The 22043-nt window shown below is 43.6% G+C and overlaps 1 protein-coding gene across 1 annotated transcript in view; it reads right to left on the bottom strand.

Annotated features, from left to right (window-relative positions):
- The window catches only part of LOC120314165, a 56009-nt gene that overhangs the window by 4956 nt on the left and 29010 nt on the right, over positions 1-22043 (bottom strand). The window contains exons 2-3 of the mRNA XM_039356975.1: positions 11784-13909; positions 23-173 (exon numbers count right to left, since the gene is read on the bottom strand). Coding sequence (XP_039212909.1) covers positions 23-173; positions 11784-13838 — 2206 coding nt within the window. The 5' untranslated portion in view covers positions 13839-13909. The remainder of the gene's footprint in view (positions 1-22; positions 174-11783; positions 13910-22043) is intronic.

The raw sequence follows: 22043 nt of genomic DNA, 5'->3' as shown, positions 1-22043 counted from the left end.
GGTCCATTAAAATGGGACTTACCCCCAGAGCTGACCAAGAGCTTCTGTTTCCATTCCAGCTGATCCAGCCCCATCGGGGTACTCTTAGAGAGTGGGAGGGAATGACATCGGTCCAAAAAAAGTTTGAACGGAGGAGGAGACGCTGGAGACGGGCGGAGAGGGTGAGACCGTGCCTGCGGAAGGGAGAGAGACGGGAAGTGGTGTCAGGACAAAATGATTGCAAAGTTGTTGGTGTTTTTTTTTTTAACAAAAAGTGAAGGAAGTGCTCCAAAGGCCAAGATATCGTCATTTCACTCATGTACAACAAGAAAGCACACAATATTAAAATGCCATATGTAACATCTTCGTCAGTAGAGGTGGAATTTGCTCACGTTCAAAGATAGCACGATCTGTTATGCAGTTCAAGTGCTTTTAATTAAGAAAGGATTGGCCCAAACAAGAAAGTAATGACAATGACCAGGAACAAACATACACTCGTCTTTTTTTCTTTTTTCTTTCTTCCTTTCTTCCCTTCTTTCCTCCCTCCCTTTCTTTGCCCTTCCTTCCTTCCTCTTTCCCTTCCTTCCTCTTTCCTTTCCCTCCCTCCCTCCCTCCCTCCCTTCCTCTTTCCTTTCCTTTCCTTTCCTTTCCTTTCCTTCCCTCCCTTCCTTCCTTCCTTCCTTCCTTCCTTCCTTCCTTCCTTCCTTCCTTCCTTCCTTCCTTCCTTCCTCCATTTTACATTGTTAGGTTCCAGTCTTTAAGTCAATTGTAGGAGAAGAGTCTTTGGCAGCCTCAAATCAGAAGATTTTAAGACCAATACATTTTTTTAAAAAGACATATGATTTTGTAGGCTGCAGCATGCTTCAGCAAATGCATCGAACCCTACACCAAACTGGCCCGTCTATGCCAGGGCTTTTCAACCAGTGGTATGGGTACCACCTGTGGTACATTGGCACCTGGCAGGTGGTACACGACCATCCTAGAAAAGTGGTAGCGGAGGGAGGAGGGGAATGAGCTGAACCGGTGGCAGCATCACACAAGCCTGAGCAAGAGACGGCTGGAGCTGCAGGGCTGTCAGGGCTCAGTGGAAACGCCAGAATCCGTGCCAGGTTCCAGCTGGAGCTCGGCGCTACTCCTGGCGCTTCCGCTGAGCCCAGAAGAAGCGCCAATCAGCTGGAATGTTGCAGCATCTCCAGGGTCTTGTGATTTACATTCAGATGCTTGGCAACTGATTCATATTTATGATGGTCACAGTGTCCCAGGGTCATGTGAAGTGACCAAAACCTGCTGCAACCACCCAGCAAATGGGGGGAATAAAAACCAAACAGCCCCCCACCCCACCTCCACTGCCAATCCTCAACAGAAAGGCTCACAACAATGAAAACCTCGGACAGGAGGAAGAGCGCGTCAGGTGGGCAGGCAGGTGTCTTGCTCGGCTGTGCCTTGGGGGGCACTTTTTTCAGTGCCATTGTAACTTCGAACAGTCACTAAGCGAACTGTTGTAAGTTGAAACTACCTGTACTTTATCACATTTTTCCTTTTTTTTTTTTGGTCATCAAGTTTTTGACCCCTTGCTAGGCGACGGGTGGTACTCGGATGTTGCCATATCCTAAAAGTGATACAATGGGTGAAAAGGTTGAAAAGCCCTGGTCTATGCAACAGATGAAGTGAAATATAGCTCACAAAAGCTAATGCCTTTTAATGCAACGTGTTAGTTTGAAAAAATGCTGCCAGTCCCCTCTTGATTTTTGACCACCTTTTCAGGTAGCCTCAGCATGATGGCACAAGAAACACAAACATGAATCAAAAATGTCAGTTGCTTCACAAGAGTTCACCATTCTAGGCTCAAAATTTCATGGGATTTGAGTGACGGCACCAAGGTCTTCTTAAGCTTTTGTGCTTCCCTCTTTTCTTCCACTTATTGAATTTGGAGCTTCTGTAGATGCAACATTGTTGTGTTCATCTCCAAGGAAGCCAATGAATGGCAATATGGAGATGGTTCTGCTATGTTTGAATCTTCTCTCTCCACAATTTCCAAGACATAACCATGTCTTTAAAACTAGGGTCTTCAAACTTGGCCCTTTGATGACTTGTGGACTTCAACTCCCAGAATTCCTCAGCCAGGCACATGTGCCTGGCTAAGGAATTCTGGGAGTTGAAGTCCACAAGTCATCAAAGGGTCAAGTTTGAAGACCCCTGCTTTAAAACTTCTCCATCTCTCAGAAACACAATAGGAAATACTGCAAGCTTGATGGTTTTCTAGCAGATGATTCATCACCCAACTAGGTAACATCACCAGTGCTATTTTGCTAATAATCAGTGCTAGCACATCTCTAGGACCAAAAAAGCAAAAAGGCAACCCAATTTCTACCAAACGTCAGTGAGGAGCAGTTTCACTAATCTTTCATTTTCTTTTGAATGGCTTGATTTCCTAATTCTGCTGAGCTATTTGAGCCCAGGCAGTAGAAGAGAGCTTTTAGATGGAAATTTCGCTGATGGCTTCAGTTGCAACTATACTGTCTTGGGCTACCACCTCCAGGTTCCACTGCTTCGCATTCTGCATCCAAGCTTTCTTCTGTCTCTCTCTTTTCTTTCTTTTTTTTAATTACAAAGTTTTATTGAATATACAGTTAAAAACAAAAAAGACACTTTGGACATAATACAATTAAAGATTAAAAAGACACATTGGACATGATAAACTTCCCTGATTCGAACGATACTATTAATATTGCCTTACATTATATTATTACATTGTAACAAAGTGAGCATTCTTTCAATGATGTGCATTATAATTAAATCACTTTTAATTCTATCTGATATAAAAAGTACTAGTAAAAAAATTTCTAAATTATCAACTTCTTCATTGACATTCATCCCAGCATGTCTCTTTAAATCTAACCATTTATACACTTCATTCCAAATTTCAAAATAGTCTGATTCAGTTTTATTTTTGAGCTCTAATGTTAACCTATCCATTTCGGCACAGGATAGGATTTTGTTTAGTACTTCTTCTTCGGAGGGGGTTTCTTTTCCTTTCTGAGGATAAGTTAGTCTCACTACAGTTAGAATGTGCAGTACTAAATATAAAGATCCTTTGCTGAATTTATCCTTAGTGATCCCTAATAAAAAAGTTTCTGGTTTTAATTTAATTTTTAATGATAATATCTGTTCCAACCAATTTTTTATCAAATGCCCAAATTTTTGAGCTTTTGGACATTCCCACCACATGTGATAGTAAGTTCCTGGTGATTTTCTACATTGCCAACATAATGGTGAGGATTGTTTTGTCCATTTCTTCTGTCTCTCTCATCAACCCCTCGTCTCTAGGCTGCAAAAGTCACGTGGCAACTGGACAGTTGCTCCTCTTCAACAACATTTCCCCAAATGGAACATTGTCAGATTTATCTGCAGCCAATGGCCCTGGGCAACATCATCAGTGTCAGCAGAAGCAAATGTGATCAGAAGACTTAAGGAGCAATCTTAGGTCACCTCCGAATTCAAGGTCCGGGCTCTAGTGGGTTGACCTTCACTGGGATTACAAAACCCAGCTCAAATTACTCACTTTGAGAAACCCAGAACTGGAATGAGTGGAGAACAGTACTTCTTTTAATTTTCCATCCCTCCTGCTGTATTGAGATCATGTCACAATCCTTACCCTCAAGCAGATGCCGCATTTTTTGACGGGTGAGGAACACAGCATACAGAACATGAAAGAAAGGCTATCGCCTATGGCAACAAAATTGGAAATTCTTTATTTAGCTATTTCTTTCCTGGGAGGCAAACATTTTTTTTTTTACAGAAAATGTGAGATTGTGGTAGTAAGTGTAGTAGTATGTAGTAAATCACAAAGCCAAGGGGATTGGGCAGGAGGTTCACTTGTTCCTTGATTCAGAAGAGACTGGGGTGAGGGTCAAACAAGTCAAAATGTAAACCACAAAACCAGGGTCAAAGTCTTTTACACATTTCTGCCATTTTGAAAAAGGAAATACTCAAAACATATTCTTTTACCCTAAAAGAAGCTTAATGGGTTGTTGTTGTTGTTTAGAAAATGATAAAGGTCTAACAACAAAATGAACTTGCTAGAGGAAATAAAGAGATAACAGCAACCAAGCTTTATGAAGAAACTCAATTAAGAGATTTGTCCCTCCACACTATTTCCCAACAGGGGGGAGAAATCAATCAATCAATCAATCAATCAGCTGTTTTCAATTATTGCCAAGAAAGACACCATTCACTATTAGATTATAAAGGAAGCAACTCACAATGGATACAGAGAGACAGCAAACATCTTACTTTGAGTTTAGTGCAAAAAATACAAAAGATTTTGTCATCTGTTTTGTTCTCTCTCATGGAGAGAAATGATGGTTAGGTAGAAATTCATAAACAGTGATCCAACAACTGTTCTATGGACCACAACTGGATGGAACCAAGGGAAGAGCTGGCACCTGGATCTGACAAAAGCTGGGAAGTATGGAAATTGTTGAATAGACTGTGCAGGGATACAACAAGATTGAGATACACTCTGAACAAATGGGGCTATCCAGTGGTTTTTGCCCTTTGCGATTGTGGTGACATGCAGACAACAACACATATATATACCTGACCTTTGTGTCCTGATCAATGTACACTTGAAGACCTCATGTCAGCGTGACAGAACACAATTAACGTTGCTCCTTTCTGAGCAAGATTTGTTTAACTTGTACACATTTCAATCTTGGTTTTTATATTTTAAATGTTATGTCATATAGCATGCCTTATTTTAATTGTGATGCTTCTGACACGAATAACCAAGCAATTAGAGTCGTATAATGAGGGCCACTTGTATGTTGGACCAATAGGGTTACTTGGGATCTTGTCTGTGGAATTGGCTCCAAGGTAAAACACAGATTCAGTTTGGAACTGAACTGCCCTTTAGCGATATTGGCAAGTAGCAAGAAATGACATGGGCAAGGAAATGAGTAAGATGGGCCAGTGGTGGGATTCAAATATGTGAACAACCAGTTCTCTGTGTAGATGTTGCTTCTGGAAGTCCATTCTGGGCCTGGGCAACAAAAACTAGCTACTGGTTCTGCCGAAGTGGTGCGAACCGACTGAATCCCACCACCTTAATGTTGTGTGGAGGGTTCCTACAAAGTGGGCTTCCAGCCTGTCGTCCAGACATCCCAAAAGAGCAATGCTACTGTGTAGAAGAGAGTGATACGCTAGAGATAGACCCTAGCACAGAATTCCTTTCAACATAACATCAGGTTGGAAAGAACTGTGAGTGGGAGTTTGGAGTCCTAGTGAACAATGACTTAAATATGAGCTAATAGTGTGTGGCGGCAGCCAAAAAAGCCAATGCAATCCTAAGCTGCATTAATAATCAGATCACGTGAAGTTCTAATAGTTCTAATACCACTTTAAAAAGCCTTAGTCAGACCACACCTGGAATACTGCATCCAGTTTTGGTCACCACTGTATAAAAAAGATATTCAGAGTCTGGAAAGAGTGCAGAGAAGAGCAACAAAGATGATCAGGGGGCTGGAGGATAAAACATATGAAGAACAGTGAAAGGAATTGGGTATGTCTACTCTAGTGAAAAGAAGGACTAGGGGAGACATGATAGCAATGTTCCAATATCCAAGGGGCTCCTATAAAGACAAGGGGGTCAAATTATTTCCCAAAGCACCAAAAGGCAAGACAAGAAATAATGAATGGAAACTAACCAAGAAGACAAGTAACCTAGAACGAAGGAGAAATTTCCTAACGGTGAGAGTAATCCACCAATGGAACAGGTTACCTTCAGAAGTTGTGGGTGCTCCATCACTGGAGGCTTTTAAGAAGAGACTGGACAGCCATTTGTCTGATATGGTACCTGCTCAAGGAGGGGTTGGACTAGAAGACCGCCAAGGTCCCTTCCAAGTCTATTATTCTATGTTCTATAATGAATAACAAGGGGACAAGTCTCCTTTGAAACATTCCTTTCTTCTCCCAAAAGTCTAGTGCATCACTCAGAGGAATTAGTCAGGTTTTATTTATTTATCTGCCATAGAGCCTATTTATGAAATATTACAGCAGCCTTGAGAATGTATTAACTTTTCACCAGTGAAAGAGTGTGCATAAAACACACAAACCAGGCAAATTGTTTCCTCACTGCCAGAAATCCTAGATTGAACTTAAAGACTTTTGATTCTTTGTGTGGCGAGCCAGATCCCCATTCACCTCTTCAGAGAAATATTTTCCACCGTACTACAGAGAATTGAATAATGCAATCAACTGTTCGGCTGACTAATGGAAGGCAGCACTACATAAAATTGCTTTGTATCCAGCTCTCTTACATAATCGTACAGACACAGGCCAGACATGGCCTCAAGCTATTAACAAGGCTGACTGAAGTGTAGTGGTTGGATGAATTCAATCCCTGAGATAAATCATGGCTTAACAAAAATAATCCAAATGTGGGATTCATCGGCCACGGCTAAAGCAATCATAATGGAGCACCTTGTGTGGGCTTTTCCCCGGTTTGAACCTAACCATGGAAAAACATGTTTCTTTTGTCATGTTCCCATAACATTGCCTTCATCTCATCTCCAGACCAACAATGGGACAGACTTCGCTCTCCTCAATCGTTCCAGTATTAAAGTCACTTTTTGCCTCATATCTGATGCTGTCAAAGACAATTTCAAAGTGGAGAAAATTTGTTAGGTTTGGCTGTTGGGGGAAGTCACGGACTGCAAGAACCAAGGAAGGATAATGAGCAACAATGAAATTTTATGACACCCAGAAAAATACGGCATACTCCATTTCATCCTCCAGGGAAAGATTGAAGGCAAACGAGATCCAGGCAGAAGAAGAACATCGTGGCTTCAAAATCTAAGGCAGGGATTTTCAACCTTTTCACCCATTGTACCACTTTTAGAATATGGCAATATCCGAGTACCACCAGTCGCCTAGCAAGGTGTCAAAAACTTGATGACCAAAAAAAAGGGAAAAAAATGATAAACTACAGGTAGTCCTCGACTTACAACAGTTCGCTTAGTAACTGTTTGAACTTACAATGGCACTGAAAAAAGTGCCCCCCAAGCCACAGCTGAGCAAGACACCTGCTTGCCCGCCCGGCGGCGCTCTTCCTCCTGTCCGAGGTTTTCATTGTTGTGAGCATTTCTGTTGAGGATTGGCAGTGGAGGTGGGATGGGGGGGGTATTTGGTTTTTATTCCCCCCGTCTGCTGGGTGGTTGCAGCAGGTTTTGGTCACTTCACATGACCCTGGGACACTGTGACCGTCATAAATATGAATCAGTTGCCAAGCATCTGAATGTAAATCACAAGACCCTGGAGAGGCTGCAACATTCTAGCTGATCGGCGCTTCTTCTGGGCTCAGCAGAAGCACCAGGATCAGTGCTGCTTTCCAGCTGATCAGTGCTTCTTCAGGGCTCAGCAGAAGCACCAGGATCAGTGCCGAGCTCCAGCTGGAGCCTGTCGCTGATCCTGGCACTTCCACTGAGCCCTGACAGCCCTGCAGCTCCAGCCATCTCTCGCTCAGGCTTGTGCGGTGCTGCCACCGGTTCAGCTCATTCCCCTCCCCCGCTATCACTTTTCTAGGATGGTCGTATACCACCTGCCAGATGCCAATGTACCACAGGTGGTACCCGTACTACTGGTTGAAAAGCCCTGATCTAAGGGACTGGTTTGGACAAAACTCAGCAGCACTTTTTCATGCAGCTGCTGATAAAAACAGGATCGCCAACATGATCGCCAATGTCCGATAACGGATATGGCAGGAGGAGGAGGAGGAGGAGGAGAAGGAGGAGGAGGAAGAGGAGAAGAAGAAGAAGAAGAAGAAGAAGAAGAAGAAGAAGAAGAAGAAGAAGAAGAAGAAGAAGAAGAAGAAGAAGAAGAAGAAGAAGAAGAAGAAGAAGAAGAAGAAGAAGAAGAAGAAGAGGAAGAAGAAGAAGCAGCTTCCTTCTAACTCATTGTTTCCCAGCTTTAGCAACTTGAAGATGAGTGGATGGGGAATTCTGGGAGTTGAAGTCCACATATCTTCCAGTTGGGCAAACTCAGTTCTAACTTAAGGATGAGTGAAGAACACTTAGCCAAGGGGTGAGACAAGGATGACCAATTTCAAAAATAAATTCCACATATTATGGACCAGGACTTCATTGACAGACCAGGACCATCATCATCGCCACCAAAATAGGGAAGTTCAAATATCAGTGTATGGAAATTCTCAATCATCCAGGTCATGGTTGTCCCAAAGGTGATTTTCCAAAAAGGCAACTGGATTTTCTTGGCTTTTTTCTTGAAAACATTCTGAAAAAGCTTCTTGGATGAGAAGCAAAATGTTTTCAAGGAAAAAAGTAAGAGTCCTGTTGCCTTTTGAAGAAGCCCCTTTGGGAGAACTGTGACCTGGATGATTGAGAATCACCATAGACAGTTGTTAAGTAAAGTCATTAAGCTGAGTTCTATGGAGAGCCTCAGTCATCCAAGTCACGGGTGTCCCAAATGTTCTTTTCCAGAAAGCGTGGACTTTCTTGGTTTTTCCCTTGAAAACATTTCACTTCTCATCCAAGAAGCTTCTTCAGTTCTGAAGAAGTTTCTTGAATGGGAAGCAAAATGTTTTCAAGAAAAAAAAACCAAGAAAGTCCACTTGCCTTTTGGAATGGAATGGAATGGAATGGAATGGAATGGAATGGAATAGAATAGAATAGAATAGAATAGAATAGAATAGAATAGAATAGAATAGAATAGAATAGAATAGAATAGAACCTTGGAGGTCTTCTAGTCCAACTCCCTGCTCAGATGAGAAACCCTATACCATTTCAGACAAATGGCTATCTAATCTCTTCTTTAAAACTTCTAGTGTTGGAGCATTAACAACTCCTGGAGGCAGGTTGTTCCACTGATTAATTGTTCTAACTGTCAGGAAATTTCTCCTTAGTTCTAGGCTGCTTCTCTTCTTGATTAGTTTCCATCCGTTGCTTCTTGTCCTGCCCTCAGGCGCTTTGGAGAATAGCTTGACTCCCTCTTCTTTGTAGCAACCCCTGAGATACTGGAACACTGCTATCATGTCCCCCCTCGTCCTTCTCTTTGTTAAACTAGACACACCCAATTCCAGCAACCATTCCTTGTATGTTTTAGCCTCCAGTCTCCTAATCATCTTTGTTGCTCTTCTCTGTACTCTTTCTAGAGTCTCAACATCTTTTTTACATCGCGGTGACCAAAACTGGATGCCGGATTCAAAGGGTGGCCTTTCCAAGGCCTTGTAAAGTGGTATTAATACTTCACGTGATCCTGATTCTATCCCTCTGTTAATGCAGCCTAGCACTATGTTGGCCTCTTTGGCAGCTGCAACACACGGCCGACCCCTATTGTCCACTAGGACTCCGAGGTCCCTCTCACAGTTACTACTATTGAGCAAGGTATCACCTATATACTATACCTTGCCTAAATATAGAACCTTACATTTTAGAAAAGCACCTTTGGGTCAAATATCAACAGCAGAGACTAAAATGAAGAAGAGACAGTCCCTGAAGGACCTCTTTGCCATTAAAACTTTTCTCTCAGTTAGGTCAGCAAGGGTTACATTTCTTGGGCTGAAAATTAGGGGCAGCATCCTAATACACCAAAAAGAAGGGAGGGGAATCTGCTTCTTCAATTCCTTAAAAAAAATCCACATTTAACAGTCCACCTGCAGAGGGCACTTCAAGACCATGGTGAAAGAAAGAAGTCCAGCAACCGGTGGACCACTTGTTGCTATTATGGGATGCAGGAAAAAGCAAAGCCAGAAAAATCTCCGCATTGCTGAACATAAACAACGGCGCTAGGCTTTCATTTTTTTTAAAGTCTGTATTAACAATAGGAGGACTAAAACGCCGTCTGCTAGTGCAGACAAGAATTTTAGCACTTCACTTATGCTGGCTGGTGGCTGTGCCTGAAGATGGTTCCTTGAGTTATTTTTTCCAAGCCTTCTTGAAAAAGAAAAATGGAAAATATATTTACTTTTAAGAGTTTCAGACCACACTATAAAGTCAAATTAACTACAGGGAGCCTTCGACTTAACAACTGTTCATTGAGTGACCGTTCAGAGTTAAAACGGCACTGAAAAGAAGTGGCTTATGACCGTTTTTCACAACCGTTACAGCATCCCCCATAATCAAAATTCAGACGCTTGGCAACTGACTCACATTTACGACGGTTGCCATGTCCCCCAGGCTCATTTGATTCCCTTTTGCGATCTTCTGACAAGCAAAGTCAAGGGGGAGTCCGATTCACTTAATAACTGCTGTGAGTTGCTTAACAACTGCGCCAAGGTTGGTCATAAAATGAGGCAAAATTCACTTCACAATTGTCTCGCTTAGCAACAGCAGAAATTTTGGTCATTAAGTTGAGGACTACCTGCATTAGAAAACCTATGGAGTGCAGAAAGAAACCTGCCATAAATACTGGAACCAGGACGCAAAGGGAAAAACATCATTAAAAGATATAAATCTGTGAGTTTGAAGAAACCAATTCAAGAAATACACCGGTGTGAATCCCTCTCCATTATCACTGCTTTATATCAAAGAGCACCAGAACAGCTGCAGCTGGGGAATTCTGGGAATTGAAGTCCAGATGCCCTGCAGTTGCCACAGTTGTGAAACTGCACTGCAAGTAGTCCTTGACTTACGACAACAGTTGGGACCAGAATGTCCCCTGCTAAGCAAAGCGGTTGTTAAGTCAGACATGCCCGATGTTACGACCATTTTTGCAATGGCTGTTAAAGGAATTGCTCAATTTGGTAAATCATGTGGCCGTTAGGCAACTCTGACTTCCTCCATTGACTTTGCCTGTCAGAACGTGGTTGGGAAGATCGTCAACGGCGATCGCGTGACCCTGGGACACGACAACCCTTGTAAATACATGCCAGTTGCCAGTCACCTGGAGTTTGATCACGTGACTGTGGGGGATGCTGTGACAGTTGCTAGCTCCAAAGCACCAGAGGGCAAGACAAGCAACAATGGTTGGAAACTGATCAAAGAGAGAAGCAACCTGGAATTAAGGAGAAACTTCCTGACGGTGAGGACAATTAACCAGTGGAACAGCTTGCCACCAGAAGTTCTGGTTGCTCCATCCCTGGAGGTTTGTAAGAAGAGGCTAGACAGTCACTTTTCTGAGATGGTACAGGTTCTCCTGCTTGAGCAGGGGGCTGGACTAGAAGACCTCCAAGGTCCCTTCCAGTTCTATTCTATTCTATTCTATTCTATTCTATTCTATTCTATTCTATTCTATTCTAATCAAAGAAAGACCCAATCTAGAACTAAGAAGACATGTCCTAACAGAACAATTAATCCGTGGAATGGCTTCCCTTCAGACGTTGTGGGTGCTCCATCACTGGAGATTTTTAAGAAGAGTTTAGACAGTCACTTGTCTGAGTTGGTATAGGTTCTCCTGCTTGAGCAGGGGGGCTGGACTAGAAGACCTCCAAGGTCCCTTCCAGCTCTATTCTATTCATTTCCAGTGCCGTTGTAATTTTCACTCACTAAACAAATGGTTGTAAACTGAAGGCTGCCTCTAGAGCAGTGGTTCTCAACCTGTGGGTCGGGACCCCATTTGGGGTCAAACGACCATTTCACGGGGGTCACCAAACCACACAGTCCGCCATTTTTCCCCCTTTTCCCTAGCTGTCCTACTCCCTCTTATTGGTGGCCACACCCACTTGGGGGTCACCACAACATGGGGAACTGTATTATGGGGTCACGGCATTAGAAAGGTTGAGAACCACTGCTCTAGAGCTTCATTGAACAGTTAGTAGTTAGAAGTGATCATCAGACCGAACAGGATCTTACCTTTCCATTGTTTAACTCATTGAAGGAGACAATTGTACATAAGCTCATCTGGATAGGGTAATAAACATTCCCACACTTAAAAGGTTCGGATTCTCGGGATTTCCACGGCTGCCGTAGCAGAAAGGTGCTCCCATTCGCTCTAAGAGAGGAACGTTCTGGATCTAGGACCTGCTGACTATGGCATGAGCAGGCTAGGGGGGTGCAGGGGTTGCGAACATCCTCCAAAATACTTCCTAAACTCCGAGTTTCTGCAGAGGGACCTGCTGAAACACCAACACTTGGCAGAGTCCTTGAACACCCCGGATTATCTCCTTGCACATTGGCAAAGTGATGGTCTTCTCCTAGAGCCCTCTTGGGCATCTGGTTATCTATTAATCCCTCCCCCAAATCTGGAGTGTCTGCTACACTTGTGAAGGCATTAAAATCCTCGGCAGAAGTGCACACAACTTTGATGTCCATTTCACTGTCACACCATTCCTCACAGTTCAAAGAAGAATCCTTTTCCAGGCCTGCAATGTCCATCTCGGCCTTTGTCAGATCTTGAGACTTTAACTCCTCTGTATCCAAGCTCTGGGAATCTGCTGAAACCGCAACGGAGTACCGGGTAGCCTCCTGCTCCCAAGGAGGCAAAATCCAGGGATCTCCTGGAGCAGAACCTGGGCCCTCCTCACTTAATTTGTTAGGAGGGATCTTCTGGGTCTGTAGCAGTTCCGTATCTAAGCCATGTCCATTGAGAACCAGGCAATTACTTGGACATTCTGAGTGGGGAATACTTTTCCAAGGAGGTGGACAAGGTTTTTCATTGCTAGGATCCTTCAAGACTTCATGAGACATCTCAGCATTGGTATCTCCTTGGGCTGGAGCTTGACCAGCTGAGGTTTTGGAACTAGGGCGATCCCACATCTCAGAATCGGGTGACAGTCCAGTTAATGAGAAACTATTAACATTATCATTGACAATGATCAAAGGCTGCCTTCGATGAGATCGTTCCAGCCTTTGCCGTGCACAGTTGGAGATTTGCTGTGGTTCTTCCTGAGAAAATGTCTTGGAAGATCCCCGCCATTTCCTAGCCACCCCAGCCACGCTGTTAAAAAACCTAAGGACACCACCAAAATGACTTCCCTTTCCTCCATGGCCAGGCTTTTTAGGCTGGCCAACGCTGCCTTTGCATCCTGCCGCAAAAGCAAGATAAGAAGGAGGACTTTCCATTGCATTTTTCCAACTCTGAAGATCAGGTTCTGCAGTAGGGTTCTCCAACTTGGAACAGTCCTTGCCTGTCAATGAAACCCCTTTTAGATATCCCCAGACCTCAGAACTTCTTCCTTTCTTAGTCTCAGGAGCTACCGGAGCATCTCTTGTTTGAAAATGTCCTTCAGCATCCCTAGACTCTGGAGTTTTTTCAGACTCGAGGGCCACATTTTTCTGAGCCAACATGTTATAACAATAATCATCAGCATTGCTACTACTGACTCCCAGTTCCACCCCCCTGTGCCATTTGCTCTCACTGGGTTCAATATCCAGCATGCAGCTATTTAGTTCAATATCCTCAAATGAAGAATCCAAGTCCTCAATGAAGCCAGCATAGGAGTGACGGTAAGGCCGTTGGCCGTCACTGAGCTTCCTAATCCTATGGAGCGCTTTTTGTTCAAGATCTTCTTGAGTTTCCACTGAGATGATGATGGCCTTTGCTTTGGATGTATTTCTGGATAGACCAGAAGATCGTAGCTTCTTATAGGATCTTACCCTTTCCATGAAAGACATCTTACGATTCTGCTCCGTGACCTCCACGTGATCTCCAAGGAATATCATGGATTGGGGCCGTTTGGGATTCATGGAGGGTCCTTTCTTGCGGCCAACAAAATTCCAAATCCAACTGGCCCTGGCCTTCTTCTTATTCTTGCCCATATCCTCTTGGCCAGGATCACCGGGGGCACTTGGATTGGGACACTTCTGTGCGGTGCATGTTTCCTTTCGGTTGGCTTGAAAAGTCTTGGTTCCATATCCATTTGGAACTGGGGTAGAGCAATCATGTTGGCAATGATCAATAAGTTCCATACTTCTGATGGTAACACCCAGGTCCAAATGTCAGGCCTCCATGGTCACAAAATGTGCCTCGTTTGCAGAATCTGAGAAGGAAACAGAAAAAAATCCAGTTAAGATTTTTAACCTCGAAATATAATATATATAATATATATAACATAATATATATAAAAAAAACAAAAGTTCCATGTCCGAAAATAAAGTCTAATGGCTGTGAAAGTTGGACCATAAGAAAAGCTGAGCGCCAAAGAATGGAGGCCTTTGAACTATGGTGCTGGAGAAGACTCCTGCGAGTCCCTTGGACTGCAAGGCAATCAAACCGGTCAGTCCTGCAGATCAACCCTGACTGCTCTCTAGAAGGCCAGATCCTGAAGTTGAAACTCAAGTACTTTGGCCACTTAATGAGAAGGAAGGACTCCCTGAAGAAGAGCCTCATGCTGGGAAAGATGGAGGGCAATAGAAGAAGGGGACGACAGAGAAGGAGGGGGCTGGACGGAGTCACTGAAGCAGCAGGCGTGAGCTTCAATGGACTCCAGAAGATGGTAGAGGACAGGAAGACCTGGAGGAACGTTGTCCATGGGGTCACGATGGGTCGGACACGACTTTGCAACTAACAACAACAACAAAGCTGACTCCTTACTTCACCAACAGCCAATTGGATTCGTGAACCAAAATTCATGCGATCCTGAGCAAACACATCACCCCCATTACTTCCTTCCTGAATTAATATTTCCAGATACTGGCTTAAGGAATCAGGACATTCTTCCATCCATCTAAACAAGCAGAATTCGATGGAAAGAAAAAAGAACCAGTCTGATGCATCTTATATCAGGCAGAGAAAGTCATGATTTTTGATATCACTATATTACACTAAGGGCTACACTTTTCCTTAGCAGATAGCAGCTGCTAAATCTAAAGCTCAGAGTTCTCATTTCCGGCACAAATGATCTGGCTCAAATTACCATAATTTTTGATACATTATGCAAAGACTACGCTCTCTGGAGAAGGCTCTAAGGCTAGGAGAGTTGGAATGAAAAAAGGACAACCAACAGCAAGTTGGAAGGACTCATTACAGCTGGACTAGAAGCACCACTGGAAGATCTGAAGAACCAGACTGATTGGTTAAAAGGGACAGTTGTTATGGAGAAAGTCCATCTATAGCAGGGGTAGGCAACCTTGGCTCTTTTATGACTTGTGGACTTCAACTCCCAGAACTCCTGAGCCAGCCATGCTGAGGGGAAAGGGAGAGGTTTCCAAGCTGAGCCATGCTGGCTCAGGAATTCTGGGAGTTGAAATCCACAAGTCATAAAAGAGCCAAGGTTGCCTACCCCTGATCTATACAGAATTACTGAAAACTGGCACCGATTTAATGGTACTCATAATCAATCAATCAATCATATGGAGGAAGAAGAAATAAATATCTTCTGCTACTTCCAAGCTCTGAAATAGTCAGCTGACTAACAGCTCTATTTCCTTCATTTTGGGGGGCACTGTCTTGTCCCTTCAACCTTAAACTACTCAATGTGTGCCAGACTAGCTGAGTTGGTCTTGGAGGTTTCATTCCCTAATTTGTCCAAAGCTAATGTGCGCCTATATATTATTTTAAATCAGGGCATCTACTGGGCAAAAGCTGAGAATAATATACTTTTACCTCAAGGTTAATCACTGATCCAAATCAAAACATAATAGAACAAAACAGAATATGGATAAAAATGTCACCGAGATGCATAAAAAATTTAAAAAATAATAATAATCAAGAATGCAATATTTCATGGCCTGTTTTCACACAGCCACAGTACCCCTAATACAGGTAGTCCTCGACTCACAACCCCAACTGAGCCCAAAATTTCTGTTATTAAGTGAAATATTTGTTAAGTGAATTCTGCCCCCTTTTACGACCTTTCTTGCCACAGTTGTTAAGTGAATCACTCCAGTTAATAAGTTAGTAGCACGGTTGTTAAGTGAATCTGGCTTCCCCCATTGCCTTTGTTTGTCAGAAGGTCTCAAAAAAGTGCTCACATGACTTTGGAAGTGAAGCTTCTATCCCTCATTATTTATCTGGCCCCCTTGAACTGATAAAGCTCTACTGTGAAAAAGATCTTCCTGAAGCCGCATGGCCCAGACATCTGCTTCCTCCTTTTTTATTTTTCTACTTTTGGGTGACAATGTAGAGCAGTGGAAATGAGGCTTGGAGAGGGGGGGGGATGCTTTCTTTTCTTTTCTCTCAAGGGGATGTTTGAGGCTCTCCGTTTAAAGAATGTCTGGGTTTCTCTCAAAGGTTGCCAGTTGTTTGTTCCTCCTTCCTCCCCTCCCTCTCGCCTTCCTGGAGGGGGAACGGATATGAAGGCATTGAAACTCAGGCAGAATTTCCTTGACTGACTGGGGGGGGGGGGCCTTTGGGAAAACAAGCTTTCCCCTAGTTCGGTCTTGAGCTTTTACTCCCTCGGCAAAACAATGGTCCAGATGGCCAGCCTGTCCTTTTCCTGCTCCGCAGCAGAAGAGACAGATGGGAGCAGTTGTTTCAGGAATGCCATTTCATGTTCTCTGAGTCCTGGAAGACAATGAGTGTGTCCTGCAGCACGGCCAGCTAAATCTGGGGTTAACTCTGGGCAAGATCACCAGCGCTGTGGCAGATGATATGGGAAGCTGCAGCCAACAAGGTTGACGCGTCAACCCTTCCTATGGGTTGATGCTTCAACCATCTTTGCAGTGGCTGATGGCTCCTATTTTCTTTGGGGGGGAGTTCCCCCCGTTCGTTCAAAAGAGCCAGTGGTCAAGGCACCAGCCTAAAACCCAAGAGACTGTGAGTTTAGTCCCACCTTAGACATCCAGAGCCTTTTAGGATTCTCCAAAATTGGCGTTGAGAATCGCCTCAATCTCCTGATTTACACAATTTCACAATGGGCAAAGTCAATCACACCAGGCATCTCGGCCATTAAGGCAGCTTGAAATAGTTACTACAGGCAACAGCAGAGGCTGGGAGGTAGACATTCTACATGATGCATCCCACCCAAGACCTCTTCATAAGCCCACCAAATGGAAGTGAAGAATGACAGCTAAGCCTGTCAACCGAAGAAGAGAAGGCAACTCAACTCAATTCGTAGTGACTCTAATGCAGTGGTGGCGAACCTATGGCACAGGTGCCAGAGGCGGCACGCAGAGCCCTCTCTGTGAGCACTCACGCCGTCGCCCCAGTCCTAGGCCTTCAGCTGGGACTTATAAAACCTTTTCGCTTTAGGCCTCCGCTGCCATGTGCAAAAAAAAAAAAAAAAAGGTTCAATCAATCAGCCAATTTCAACTTCTCGTGGGAAAAAAAAAGATTTTGCAAAGTTGGAATTGATTGATTGAACTTTTTAGTCCCACCCAGTCTGCCGGTACCACTGGAGCCACGCCCACCCAATGGGCCACACCCACCCGGCACCCAACAATGCATAAATGGGTTTTGGGCTGCAGTTTGGGCACTCGGTCTCTAAAAAGTTCACCATCACTGCTCTAATACAACCTTCTTTATTTATGTGCACCTTTGAGTTGTAAGTAACAATTCCCAGACTTCTCCAATCAGTAGGGTCATCACTGAGGATTTTGGAAGTTGAGGCCCTCACTTCTCAAAAAAGGTGTTTCAAGAAATACTAGCAGGATGAAGAAAAAGTTAGCAAAACACTAGCCAGCTTCAGTAAATAATGCAACGGAGGTCGGTTGTTTTCTTGCCGACATTTCATTATGCAAACTAGAGTAGCATCATCAGTGCTAGAAAGAAAAGAACTGGCAACTCTCCTGATGTGGAAGGAAACTATTTATATTCTTTAATAAATGTGGCAACCTGCAGGTATAAGCAAAATAAATATAATGATCAGCTCAGAACAAAAGAGGTCTTGAAAACTACCACATCAGGCTGACTGGGATTTGGGGACAGGTTAAATATACAGCAGGCTTAACATCTGCTAAAGAGATTCTCTAGGATCCCAGCAGGCTCAATTAGATGTTCCAACATCAAATCCGGGAAGGAAACAAACTATTGCTTTAGGGAAAGGCTCAGGAACCGATGCCAAATGTTTTACACCAAGGTTGGAAAAAAAATATTCAGGAGGGCACGTTTCTTCATCGGCAAAATAAGACGAGGTGGGCGAGGCGATCAAACAGCTGGATACAGACCCCACTTAGCTCAAAGGTGGTCAGAAGTGAGACCTTTTTGATAATCTTGGTGGGACCCAGAAGTGGCTATTTTAATAGTCCTGAACCACCAGACAGTGATTTTGAGAACAAGAAGAAAGTTCTCACAAAGCAGGAGACTGAGCTTGGTAGCCCTTGGTTTGCAGAAGAGAAGAGGGATAACACTGATCTTTAAAGTTAAGAGATGCTAATCTTGCAGCCGTGTCTTTGAACATTCCCAGTATCCAAAGCTTTGGAAGGTGTCTTCTCCTTTTAAAACAAAGGTGGAACAACACACTGGTACAACCTGATCCAAGACAAAAGGTGAATGACTAATGAATCCCTTCAAATGTAAGCTTTGATATGATTCATGCCTGGTTTTTCTTTACTGCATTTATACCCTGGCTCTCTCCTCTCCTCCTCTTTTTTTTTCTTTCTTTCTCTTTTTTTCTTTTCTTTTTTTTTTTTTTTAGAAATCAAGACAGCCCAAAGGGAGGATCTTTCTTTAATTCCCCCCCCCCCCCATAATCATCTTGTGACAGAGGCTAAGCAAAAGATGGGCTGGGGCAACAGCACTCCGTGAGTCCCACGAATCTGGACCTGCCTGAAAAAAGTCCAACACAATTCCAAAGTATTATTTTTCTGCACATTAACCAAGCTGGAAGGAATAAATGTTGGCTTTCTATTGGGGGTCTTAGCGTTAAATTTCCGAGAAAGATTTTGCTTGACATCAACTTTCACAGCAGGTTTGGAATTCCTTGCTGGCACGAAAGAACTTGAAGGAAGGGATTTCCAGTGGGGAAATTTAAGTGAGGAAATAAGACCGGGGTGCATTTGGATGTTGGAGGCTGAGCTCACAGTCAGCTCAATCGTAAAGTAATTATCTTTCTTCGGGCTTTTGATGACTTCGGATGTAGTTTAGATTTGGCTTGTCAGACAAAAACATCAAACCTGTTTTTTGCTTTGACTGCACGGTGATGTAACCGTATGTTGGAAGAGTTTGCACAATCTTAATAAGTACAGTAGTGAAAAATCAGATATCTACACCACTACACAAGCCACAAATGCCTTATTGTCATGAATTCTTTTAAAGATTATTCCGTTACCAGTCCCAAATGTGTCCAGGGTCAGAATTGGACTTGTGGACACTGAGGACAAGAAAAAGGCATTTTCATTCAACTTTCACTTTCCACACCCCAAGCCCCAAGGCTCCCAGACAGAATTACCAGCTTAAAATTAACCCAGTTTCTGTCTCCAGGCTTAGAAAAAGAAACAGGATTGGGATGGAGAAAAAAGAAAGCAAAGTGAAGCCGTAGTACAAGATATGAATATATTTTTATACTTCAGAGGGAGCAATCACTCTTTTAAAGCCACCATATACTGTAGACCTTTACATGCATCAAAGAGAAACAGGAAAATAATCTATAGAAGAACTTCTGCCTTTCTCATTCACCCGGTTTAATTATATCCACCACCAGTTAATGCAAATCAATAGGCTGCTGGAACTCATCAGACCTAATGCATCTTCTAGTTAATTTCACTCCAGGTATTTCATTAAACTCCACGGTGCAGCAAGGAAGGCCCATGAATCCGCAGCCTTAGCAGAAACAGAAGCAGAAGACGTTGGAGGTCTTCTAGTCCAGCCCTCTGCTCAAGCAGGAGACCCTATACCACAAATGGCTGTCCAGTCGCTTCTTAAAAACTTCCAGTGTTGGAGCACCCACAACTTCTGAAGGGAAGCCATTCCACTGGTTGATCATTCTCGTTGTTAGGAAGTTTCTCCTTAATTCCAGGTTGCTTCTCTCCTTGATTAGTTTCCATCCATTGTTTCTTGTCTTGCCTTCTGGTGCTTTTGAAAATAGGTTGGCCTAACATAGAACAGAGAATAAGGGACCTTATCCAAACTCCTGCTCCTTATCCTTTTAGCTACACTTCAGGTTCAGTAAGTCCTTTTCTGTATATAGTTCAACATTACATCAGCCTCTTTAAGTATCAGTAGAACCAAGTTGGAAGGGACCCTGGAAGCATGAAATTCTATACCAGGGGTGGGGGACCTTGGCTCTTTTATGACTTGTGGACTTCAACTCCCAGAATTCCTGAGCCAGCCATGCCATCGGTTCTCTTGCTTGAGCAGGGGGTTGGACTAGAAGATCTCCAAGGTCCCTTCCAGATTTCTATGCTATGCTATGCTATGCTATGCTATGTTATGCTATGCTATGCTATTCTCCAACTCTGCTATTCTGTTATTCTGAATAAATTTAAGTGCTTCTGAACTCAATCAATCAGATGGAGTTCAAAAGCACTGTGAATTTATTCAGACTAGAAGTTTATTTATTCAGACTAGAAGAAGGGGGTTAGACTAAAAGACCTCCAAGTTCCCTTCCAACTCTGTTATTCTGCTCTTCTGAATAAATTCACAGTGCTTTTGAAATCGGACTTATTATATCTTGTAAAGCTACATAAAATTCTGCAGGAAGTCCATCAGGCCCCGGCTGATTCCTGTTTCTTGTACTTGGTCACAAATGGCAATCAATCAACCCAGGATCCTCCAACCACCTTAAATGCCTACCAAATTTCAAGTGCCCAAATTTTGATCATGTGACTCTAGGGATGCTGCAAAGATCATAATTATGAGGACCAGCCCCAAGTCGCTTTTTTCAGTCCTGGTATAACTTTGAACCATTACTAAATGAAAGGTTGCATAATGAAGACCAGCAGTAATCTCTTTTTTAAAAAAACGCAGTTTACCAAAGATGTGTTATTTTAAACTCCGATACATCTAAAGAGATAGCTAAGATTAATTCAGTCTCAAACCTGTCTCACTCACGGGCTGGAGATGAGACGTAGGCAATATCGTGGCCCACGATAAAAACAGGGCTGGGGGATGATGTCTGGCCTGGTTAGGAGAAAGCCAGACGTTGCAAAAACTGGATTGATGTTTCCCAAATGGTTGAGTCTTGTCAACCAAGCCGGCTCATTTGTGAAATCTGATGAGGTAGTCCGGATACCGTGACTTCTAATTGAAACATTTTCAATTAAGAAACCCATTAAAGGAGCAAACATCTATTAAAGAGAGGAAGATAGCTACTGATGGGTAGGGCCAAGAATCAGCAGGGAAATGGGTATTGAATAGGCTCATCCATCTTGCGCGATGATAAAGTAACAATTTAACAATTCTATTTCATTATTTCAAACAAATAAAAAAAATAGTTTAATTCTTGCCATTCACACTTCATTCTGTCCCTCTTTTGGCATCCTTTCTTTAATGATTCTATTCCAACCATATCTTTGAGATGAGTGTAACTTTTGTCCTTCAACTAGTTGCTCTGTGGTGAGTTAGCCGTGGCAAATTGTCATAGACCAGTGATGGTGAACCTTTTAGAGACGGAGTGTCCAAAACCCGCCCCCCTTGCCCTTGCTCCGCCTCCCACCTTGCCTGCTCCACCCCCACCCATCCTCTACCCTGCCCACCTGCAGGGACACGCACTGCCTCCATGGCCCGCAGTAGATCACCTAGGCAGCCCTGCAGCACCGTGGCAGCCACGCCCTCCACCCACAACCCGCAGCAGCATCTGCACGCTATGGGGTGAGAGGGCGGAGTCGTGTCCCTGCTACCCGGTTATGTCCTTGGCTGCGCTGCTCTGTGTGGGCCACACCCAGGGGCAATTCTCCTCCAGGGAGGGGGCCTCAGGGGGAGGCAGGGCTGGGGCGACAGCACGCATGCCCACGGAGAGGACTCCGAGTGCCGCCTCTGGCACGCATGCCATAGGTTTGCCACCACTGTCATAGACCCTATTCAATAGTGGCCAGACCTTGAGTGCATTTCCACAACAAATTAAGCCATGCACAGGAATGCAAAAACTGGATTTGTAAACCACAGGGTATGGTCTCATAACTGACTACTATGGCTTGTTCAGCAATCTGTGACCAAAACAAACCGATATTTAAGACAGTATATAAACTCAACTAACGGTTGAGTTCACAGACCATGTTAAGCCAAAGCCAAAGCTTATACTTTGCCCTGGTTGAATATGGGTGAACTCTTTTAATTATGAGTACGGCTGCAGGGAC

This window comes from Crotalus tigris, unplaced genomic scaffold (assembly GCF_016545835.1).
Source record: "Crotalus tigris isolate CLP2741 ecotype Arizona unplaced genomic scaffold, ASM1654583v1 scf7180000018848.268983, whole genome shotgun sequence".
Lineage (NCBI taxonomy): Eukaryota > Metazoa > Chordata > Lepidosauria > Squamata > Viperidae > Crotalus > Crotalus tigris.
Note: the sequence above shows the minus strand (reverse complement) of the source record. Positions and strands in the feature narration are given on the sequence as shown.